We start from the raw sequence: 10,000 nt of genomic DNA, 5'->3' as shown, positions 1-10,000 counted from the left end.
CGCCTTTACCATGCCATCTAACATCAGAGAGCTACAGAAGTCAGATGAGACACTCGAGGCCTGCTATAAAGACTTAAGGGCAGACTCGGAGGAAAATGGAGAATCAGCCAAGTTCCGACTGAAGCAAGGGATCTTGTATCGCCATGCAGATGGAGGAGAGCAGCTGGTTGTACCGAAATCACTCCGGGCCACCGTGTTAGGGCTGGGACACTCTGTGCCGTGGTCAGGTCACCTTGGGCAAAACAAGACATGGGAGAGGGTGGCCAGAAGATTTTATTGGCCCAATATGTATAAGGACCTCATTGAGTTTTGCAAGACCTGTCCAGAGTGCCAACTGGTAGCGCCAGGACGCAAAGGTAACAGAGTGCCACTAATCCCTATGCCTGTTATTGAAGTTCCTTTTAGTAGGATTGCTATGGATATCGTGGGTCCCCTGGAGCGCAGCAGGAGAGGCAACCGCTACATCCTGGTCATTGTGGATTACGCCACAAAGTACCCAGAAGCGTTCCCCCTCCGACACATCAAATCAAGGCAGGTAGCCAATGCATTGCTGCAACTGGTCACCAGGGTGGGGATTCCACAGGAGGTACTGACGGACCAGGGCACCAACTTTACATCTAAGTTGCTCAAGCAGGTCTATCAGTACCTGGGCATCAAAGCAATCAAAACCACACCATATCATCCTCAAACTGATGGGCTGGTGGAAAGATTCAACCAGACATTGAAGAATATGTTGCGCAAGTTTGTAGCAGAGTCAGGTGCTGACTGGGATGAATGGCTGCCATACCTTCTGTTTGCCTATCGTGAAGTCCCACAGGCATCAACAGGCTTCTCCCCATTTGAGCTGTTGTATGGCCGGCAGGTGAGAGGACCATTGGACATCCTCAAGGAGGCGTGGGAAGGCCAGCAACCCCAGCAAGGTATGAACATCCTGTCTTATGTGGTGAAAATGCGCAATAAGATGGAATCTCTTGCAGAACAGGTTCAAGAGAACATGAGGACGGCCCAGGCAGTGCAGAAGCACTGGTATGACAAGACGTCAAGGGAACGCACGTTCAAGCCGGGACAACAAGTGTTGCTGTTGCTACCAACCACGGAGAGCAGTCTCCTGGCGAAGTGGCAGGGACCCTTCACAGTGGAGCGAAAGGTAGGCACGGTGACGTATGAAATCCTGATGCCAGGAAGAAAGAAGGGGAAGCAAATTTTCCATATCAACATGCTGAAGGAGTGGCGTCCTAGGGAGGCAGAGGTGGCTCATCATCTCTTGGCCAGGAGAGTGGACGAGGAGGAGGAGCAGGACGAGCAGTTCTTCCCGGTGGAGCAAGGACAGGAGGTGAGCTTAGATCTGTCCCATCTTTCCCCAGTGTGCCAACAGGAAATGGAGGCGTGTATCCCAGAGGGGCTTTTCACGGAGACTCCAGGGCGGACCCCGCTGGTTGAACACCACGTCCGACTCAAGGCACCAGGACCAGTGAGGTTACCAGGATACCGCATCCCTGCTCAGCTACTCCCCAAAATCAGGCAAGAAGTGGAGACTATGTTGGAGATGGGCATCATTGAGCCATCCCACAGTGAATGGTCATGTCCAGTGGTGCTGGTTCCCAAGAAAGATGGAAGCATGAGATTTTGTATGGATTTTAGGAAATTAAATTCAATTTCTGCTTTTGACCCCTACCCTATGCCCAGGGTCGATGAGCTGATCGATCGGTTGGGTAGTGCCAAGTACTTAACTACCTTGGATCTCAGCAAAGGATATTGGCAGGTACCTCTGGCTGCAGATACTAAAGAGCTGACTGCGTTCAGAACTCCCTTTGGGTTCTATCAGTACACCATGATGCCTTTTGGCCTGCAGGGGGCGCCAGCCACATTTCAGCGCCTGATGGACAAGGTGCTGGAGGGGGCTCGGGAGTACTCGTCAGCGTATCTGGACGATGTGGTGGTCTTCAGTCACACCTGGGAGGACCATCTGACCCATGTCCAGGAGGTGCTGAGGAGGATCCAGGCCGCAGGACTGACTGTGAACCCCAAGAAATGTGCACTGGCTCAAGCAGAGGTGCAGTACCTGGGGTATGTCATCGGTGGAGGAGCCATAAAGCCTCAGCTCAGTAAGGTTAGTGCCATTCTGGATACCCCAAGACCACACACGAAGAAGCAAGTGCGTTCTTTTCTGGGTGTGGTGGGCTGGTACAGAAGATTTGTGCAGAACTTTGCCAATAGGGCAGCCCCTTTAATTGAATTGACCCGCAAGTCCAGTCCGAATCAAGTCTTGTGGGCGGAAGACTGTGACAAAGCTTTTAATGATTTGAGAAGTTGTTTGTGCAGTGACCCTATTTTGCAGAACCCTGACTTCAGCCAGCCCTTCACAGTGCAGACGGACGCGTCTGGAGTGGGCCTTGGTGCTGTGCTGCTGCAGGGGGAGGCAGGAGAACAAAAGCCGGTGGTGTACCTCAGCAGAAAGCTCTTCCCAAGGGAGCTGCGGTATTCCACGGTGGAGAAGGAGTGCTTGGCGCTCAAGTGGGCCGTGGACTCGCTGAAGTACTACCTGATGGGAAAAGACTTCATCCTGGAGACGGACCACCGGGCTCTGAAATGGCTACACCAGATGAAGGATGCCAACTCCAGGGTTACTAGGTGGTACCTAGCACTGCAGCCCTTCAACTTTGAGGTCCGGTACAGGGCTGGACCGGAGAATGTCACAGCGGATTACCTTTCCCGGGTTTTCGAGGACGAAAATCCTTGAGGAGGGGGTAATGTGACGGAGCTAATTCTGCGCCGTCACTTTAAATAGCGAGAGAGACGTTGGGGATATTATCGGGGTTAAATGAATGCTTCATGAACGGTAGGACCAAAGTGAACATAATTTGTGGGTGAGCCTGTAAGGAGGATCACGTATGGACTACCAAACTGAAAGGACATTAAAATCACGGAGCTCACCTGCAGCATATCCAGCGTGTAACCGAAGCAGAGCACATCTGAAACAACGTTCCTTATTCACGCACTCGCGCCAAACACTGGACTGGTCCATCTAAGACGGGTGATTGTCGCCCGTTCGGAATACTGACATTTTATCTGGCTGCTTAAAGTCTATTGAGTAAAGTTGTGCATATGACGATGACAACTAGGAAGTACTGTATGCATGATACATGTTTAAGAGAGTAATAATGTGTCTGCTAGATGATTGATTAAAATGTAATGGTTAACTCCTGGGAGGAGGAGTTAGGGTTCATATAACCTGGATCCCAATAATGGCAGGCAGTCGAGCTTTGGCCTCTGAGGTGAGAGGATGCCTGAACTGAATTTATAAGCTGTTTATTGCTAATCAGTAGGAGTACTATTTGTTTTGTTTGTTTAACTGTTTGTCCGGGAAAAGTTAGTTCTGTTAAATGTTAAATGTGCGTCTTGTCTGTAACCTGCCGGCAGCCTAAATAAAACTGCACCTTTTGGATTATTTAACCACCATCTCCTGGTTACTGCCTCTGCCGCTCAACACACTATTCCACATAGACATTTCACATGATACATGTTACATGCAAACCTGCTACCTATTGAGGCCACCTGGAATCCTATACAAGTTTTTTTAATCTGGTCTAATCAGAGTAGATGTACATTTCTTGGTTTAAGTTATCATCAGTGAAAATTAGATGGTTTAAAAAGTTTCAGTTGTAGTCCACAGTACGTTTATATGCTGGTTATCCTTATGAGGGGCAGTGTCAGCTAGTAAACTACGGCTGTTATTGTGGCTTTCATAATAATTAGTTTTTGTAATATTCTGTACTACGTGCGTACTCCCCAACATGATCCCTTCAATCCCAAGAAAGGAAGACAACATACGGAAGTAGTTATAACGTAAACAAAGAAGGAGACGCAACACAAACAAACATGAACTTGGTCATGCAACAGTGTTACGCAAGCAATGATTATTAATTAGTTAAGTTTCGTGGAAGTAAAGTCTTCCTGTTTTTTTTTTCCCAATCAGGAACGCCGGAATTCATGGCTCCGGAGATGTATGAGGAGAAGTATGACGAGGCCGTGGACGTGTACGCCTTCGGGATGTGCATCTTGGAGATGACCACCTCTGAGTATCCGTACTCCGAGTGCCAGAATGCGGCGCAGATCTACCGGAAAGTCACCAGCGTGAGTTTTGAGGCGTGTTTGGGGCGCGTTGTTGTTTTTTCATATTCTGTACTGTCTGCTGTTCCCTCGTTCCTTTCCAGTTTTCTTTTCACCCATTTTTCTCTCTGTTATGTTAGGCAAAAAGTACATGCTGTCTGAAAGTCCCTCCATTTTGACTACAACCCCCAACACACACACACACACACACACACACACACACACACTCTCTGTCTCCTCTGCTTCCTCTCTCTCTCTCTCTCTCTCTCTCTGTCCCCCTCCCCTCTCAGTGTGTGAAGTTTGGCATGAGCAATGAGTGTGTGTGTGTGTGTGTGTGTGTGTGTGTGTGTGTGTGTGTGTGTCCCTCGGCGTGTGGAGTTTAGCATGAGCGCTGGAGGCACATGAAATCAAAACCATCTGCCTATCCCCACTTACACCCTGGCAGGGGGGCTTCCCCACCACCCTTACAGGATAGTTAACATTTTCTGAGCCACCAATCTATCTTTTCCTCTCTCTTTTCCTCTCTCTCTCTGTCACTCTCTCATTATCTCTCTCTCTCTCTCCTTCTCTCTCTCTCATTATCTCACTCTCTCTCTCTCTGTCTCTCTCTCCCTCGTTATCTCACTCTCTCTTTCTCTCACTCACTCGCTCTCTCTTTAACTCCTTATATTTTTTCTCTTCGTTTTTCTCTCTGTTGCCTTTCTCCTGCTTATATCTTTAATACTCTCAATGTATCGCTTATTCTTTCTTTCTTTCTTCTTCTTCTCCCTCACTTTATTCTCAGTCTGTTGCTCTCTCTCACGCTCTCTCTGTATTTATCGATTCCCCTCCCCCCTCCACCCCAATTAGTCTATCTAATTTCCTTGCTGGCTTGAAGTTAGATTGGCGCCCCTCGGCAGAAAGTTGTTTCCTGCCTCTCCGTTCAAGTCAGCCTGCTGATGAGAGCAACCACAGACACGACCTCTCTTTACGAGCGGAGTATCTCACAACAGGAACGTGACCCAAAATTCCTAAGGACAAGGGGGCGTGACATGTCCACCTCCCCGCGATGGCAGTTCCTGGAAATCTGCGCTGGAAGGGAAAGAGACAGGGTCATTTAATTTAGTAAAGGCAATTTTGGGCATTTTACTCAATTTCTCCTGAATCTGTTCCTCTTATAGCTCAGAGAGAGGTCACTACGTGCAAGTAAAAGAGGGACTGAATTGTGGGAGCCATTTTCCCCTTTTTTTTTCTGCCTCGGGCTGCAGATATCAATCTAAGGAAAATATAGACATTGACTAGTCAGTAAGCAGGTTTTTACCATCTAGCAGAGAGCTGAAGGTCAGGGCAATTATCCCTGATGGCCTTTTAGTGAAATGATATAAGACTACACCCGACTCCAGGGCCATTAAGAGTTTCTGAGTAGTAGAAGTTTTCTGAATGAATAAACAGGAGGTGCTCAAAGCTGCTCAAAGTCACAAGATCAGGCTCCCTTAACATTCTGCCTAGATGATGTAGAGGAAAAGTGGCACCGTGATTGGCAGATGTTGGAGGTGTATAGGGCTATCACCATGCCACTTTTCACTTCCCAAGATGCCACTCTTGTATTGATGACCCATTGATTAGTAAACGTCGATCTACACGATCTACTACCTACTGTAAGTAGGTTTTGTGTAATATTCACGAGTTAAGACGTCTTTATGCCTTAATGAAGATGACTGCTGACTGTCTGATGAAGCCACCACTAAGCTGCCTGTTGATTCCAGCAAGCCGCTCCATTGGCCTTCTAGAACCTTCTCCGCAGCACACATGCACAGAGCAAATTGTCCTTGAATTCCTGTCGTTTTGCGCTTTCGCCACGGTGATGTTAACCACGTCTATGTTTGACCAGAGGTGTTACAGCGAGGTGTTGTGACTTGAGCATCGCCTCCCAGACCTGGCAGGTGGGGTCAGTCATGTCAGCTCTCCTGTCAGTTAGCAGTGTTTGTGTCCGTGCGTGTGTGTGTGTGTCTGTGTGAGTGTGTGTGTGTGTGTCTGTGTGTGTGTGTTTGCGTGTGTGTCCTTGCGTATGTGTGTGTGTGTGTGTGTGTGTGTGTGTGTGTGTGTGTGTGTGTGTGTGTGTATGTGTATGTGTGTGTGTGTGTGTGTGTGTGTGTGTCTGTGTGTCCATGTGTGTGAGGTGAGGTGTTGATGAGTGTTTGATATGTTTGACACACTGGGCGCAGTCCTGGCTGGGTTGGCAGCCGTGGGAGATTTGTTTTGAAAGTGACGTTGGTCTTGTGAGTCTCTCCCAGTCGGCCAGAGGTACTGTGTGTGTGTCTCCAAGTCGGCCAGACGTACGGTGTGTGTGTCTCCCAGTAGGCCAGACGTACTGAAAGGCAAACAAGAGGGCAGAAAGCGAGAGAGACCTGCATCGGAGGGGTGGAGGTGGAAATGTGACTGTCAGACGCCGATCATTTGCTGTAGGTTATGGCATGAGGTTGAAATGGCCAATGAATCAAAACACCTTATGCAAGAAACACATTACAACAGACAGCTAATGATATGTGTGTGTGTGTGTGTGTGTGTGTGTGTGTGTGTGTGTGCGCGTGCGCTGGAGAGATTACTTCATGCAACACTTCATCAAGCTCAATGTAGCTGTTTAAGTCAGTGAAAACCAGGAGTCCTGAAAGTCCTAATTTCTTGTCACGTGCAGCCCACCTCTCAAAGGGAGTCCCAAAACCAGACTTTTTGTTTTTGTTATTACTGCATGTTTGTGTTAATTGCAGTAGCCATGTTTGAGGCCTTTTAATTTTCTTTGGCAAATGGACCACAGCTTAGAAAGTGACATTAGACAGGAGACTCATTCACACACACACACACACACACACACACACACACACACACACACACACACACACACACACACACACACACACACATATACACACACGTGCAGGGCTCCAGTCTCTCTAATGGCAAACATTGCTAATGTAACATTGCCAACCCTCATCATTGAGGTGAATGTGAACAATAGACAAGTCACTGATTTACAGACAGAGTTGACTTCAGCTCGGAGTGGTGTGTGTGTAGGTATGTATGTATGTATGCGTGTGTGTGCGCGCATGTGTGTGTGTGTGTGTGTGTGTGTGCGTGTCCGTCACAATATTAGTGTTGATAAGGACATGTTGATGTTGGCGGAGAGGTTCGAGGTGGGACCCCATCGTTTCCTTATCAGTGTTGTCACAGGGCAGGAAGTCCTCCACTATTCCACAATTCACCATCATAGACGGAGACCCTACACGGCCTCTTATGTGATGCAACCTCTTTTCATGCAGTAAACATGGCATTCATCCTGCAGGAAACGTATAAATCAGTCAAAACAAAAACACAGACTTTTCAGGGCAATGGCTGCAGAACGAACAGGTGACCTTGACCTGACCAGGCTTTTATGCTGCTCTTTTGATTGTGAGGTCATACGACAGACTGACTTATCTCTTCTTCCTGTCTCCAGGGTATGAAGCCAGACAGCTTCTTCAAAGTAAAAGTCCCTGAACTGAAGGAGATCATCGAGGGGTGCATCCGCATGAACAAAGATGAAAGGTACATACACTTCACTTCCTGCTTGGAACCACAGAATTATGGCTCGGTTAGAGCCACTATGTTTGTTTCAGAGAGCTGGCACTGTGAGCTAGCACTGTGTACGAAGACCAAAGTGTGTTTGTATCCCATGTACAGAGAGCTAGCACTGTGTATGAAGACCAGAGACACACACACACACACACAGACACACACACACACACACACACACACACACACACACACACACACACACACACACACACACACACACACACACACACACAAACACAGAACAGACAGCTAGAGGACCCTGTGTTTGGGTTAGAATTGAGGACATAATTGTTTAGCATAAACACCCATGCAGGGAATATTGTAGAATGCACCACATTAATCAAATATACAATATAGATTTAAATTCATGATTTATTGAAGAGCTGATTGTGCTTGTACTTAGAGTTTCATTGTGAAAATCACTCATTTGTGAGTATCAACATACATCAACATGTAATTACCTCATGTTAAACTGCTCAAATTAAATTAGTGTAGGCTACATTAGCGCAAAGTTTTCCCCAGCTCTTCAGTAAATGTCTTCACCCCAACCCCAGTGTCCCAGTCCTTATGAATGCAGAGGCTTCACTATGTGTTTGCTTTTTTAGTAGGCAGCAGTGGGTGGCTGAATCCCCAGTCTCTCTCTACCCCCCTCTCGTCCTCTCTCCCTCTCTCTCTCTCTCTCTCTCTCCCCCCCTCTCGTCCTCTCTCTCTCTCCCCCTCTCGTCCTCTCTCTTTCTCTCTCTGACTATTTATCTCTCACTCTCTCTCTCTTTTTTTACTTCCCCTCTCTCTCTCTCTGCCTCTCTATCTCTACCTCTCTCTCTCTCTCTCTCTCTCTCTCTCTCTCTCTCTCTCTCTCTCTCTCTCTCTCTCTCTCTCTCTCTCTCTCTCAACCACTTCTACTCCCACTGCTAAATAGCTAAGCTAACCCTACTCTACGCTCCTCGAATACAAACACTGGCTGTTTGTTTTAGTACATTACAAACTCCACTACTTAGGCTCTGGCGTTTGCTACTGCTGCTAAACCTTGGCTAGCACTGCACAACAGTGTGATCGCTTGTCACTAACAAAGCGATCTAATTCATGGACATGACTGAAGCATTGTGTTGCAAGAATGCAATACAAATCTTGTTAATTGCCAGTATTAGGAGTATCAGTGTGTACAGTATATGCTTTTATGTATACTGTATGTATATGAATATGTAAGTGTAGACCTATATGTTAATGTTTTCATATGTTATACAGCATTATAATATTAATGTGTAGGCCGATATGTATATATTTTATGTTATACACGATTTTAATACTGGTGTGTAGGCATATTTATATATGTTAAACACCATCATAATATAATATGTTGGCCCATATGTATATCTTTTATATGTTAAACACCTCTATAATACTGGTGTGTCTTGTTCTGTTGTCGTTGTCTGCCTCTGCCTCTGCCGGCCACAGGTACACCATTCAGGACCTGCTGGAGCACACGTTCTTCCAGGAGGACAACGGCGTGCACGTGGAGCTGGCCGAGGAGGACGACATGCACAAGGCCAGCCTCAAGCTGTGGCTGCGCATGGACGACACCAAGAAGCTCCACGGCAAGTACAAGGACAACAACGCCATCGAGTTCCTGTTCGAGCTCTACAAGGACGTGCCCGAGGAGGTCGCCCAGGAGATGGTGAGTCCACTGACACATCTGAGAGGGGTGTTATGCTGTTGTGCTAACATGCGGCATGCACCATTAAGGTGCTGTGAGGTTCTCCGTCAAGAACATTCATCCCAGGAAGTTAGTTACTCTGGAAGCCAGGAACTGGAAGTCAGGTACTCTCAGTACCTAGTTTGGAAAACTTCCATGGCAAAACAGTAGTAAACCTACAAAAATGCATCGTTAATGTAGTTCATCCCAGAAACTGTAGAGATCAGGTACTCTCAAAACCTCTCTTTGTGGCCTGGTGTGGTGCCAAACGGTTGTCTCAGAATGTCTCCCAAAATGTTTCCCAAAATGTCTCTCAGAATGTCAGCATATCTCAGAATGTCTCAGAATGTTCCTCAGAATGTTCCTCAGAGTAACTCTCAGAATATAAGCCTCTTTCAATCACCCTCCTGCCTTCCTATCCTATCTTCCATCTCTTCCTGCTTCACTGCGCCTGACTGAGCCAACCATTTTCGCCGATCTTATTTAGCTGAAGACGCCTGACTTAGCTGGTCAAGGGAATGTTAATCACTCGAGACTTCAGTCAGGTGAGCTGGGCCAGTCAGAGATTGGAAAGATGGAAACATGTTATAAATTATAATAATAATT

At 47.1% G+C, this 10,000-nt stretch overlaps 1 protein-coding gene across 1 annotated transcript in view; it reads left to right on the top strand.

The window, feature by feature from the left end:
• wnk4a (WNK lysine deficient protein kinase 4a) overlaps nt 1-10,000 on the top strand; it is a 62,172-nt gene that overhangs the window by 31,023 nt on the left and 21,149 nt on the right. The window contains 3 exon segments of the mRNA XM_080835549.1: nt 3,977-4,134; nt 7,583-7,671; nt 9,157-9,376. Coding sequence (XP_080691675.1) covers nt 3,977-4,134; nt 7,583-7,671; nt 9,157-9,376 — 467 coding nt within the window.

Source organism: Sprattus sprattus (genome assembly GCF_963457725.1).
Source record: "Sprattus sprattus genome assembly, chromosome: 3".
Lineage (NCBI taxonomy): Eukaryota > Metazoa > Chordata > Actinopteri > Clupeiformes > Clupeidae > Sprattus > Sprattus sprattus.
This window is presented reverse-complemented; position numbering and strand designations above follow the sequence as displayed.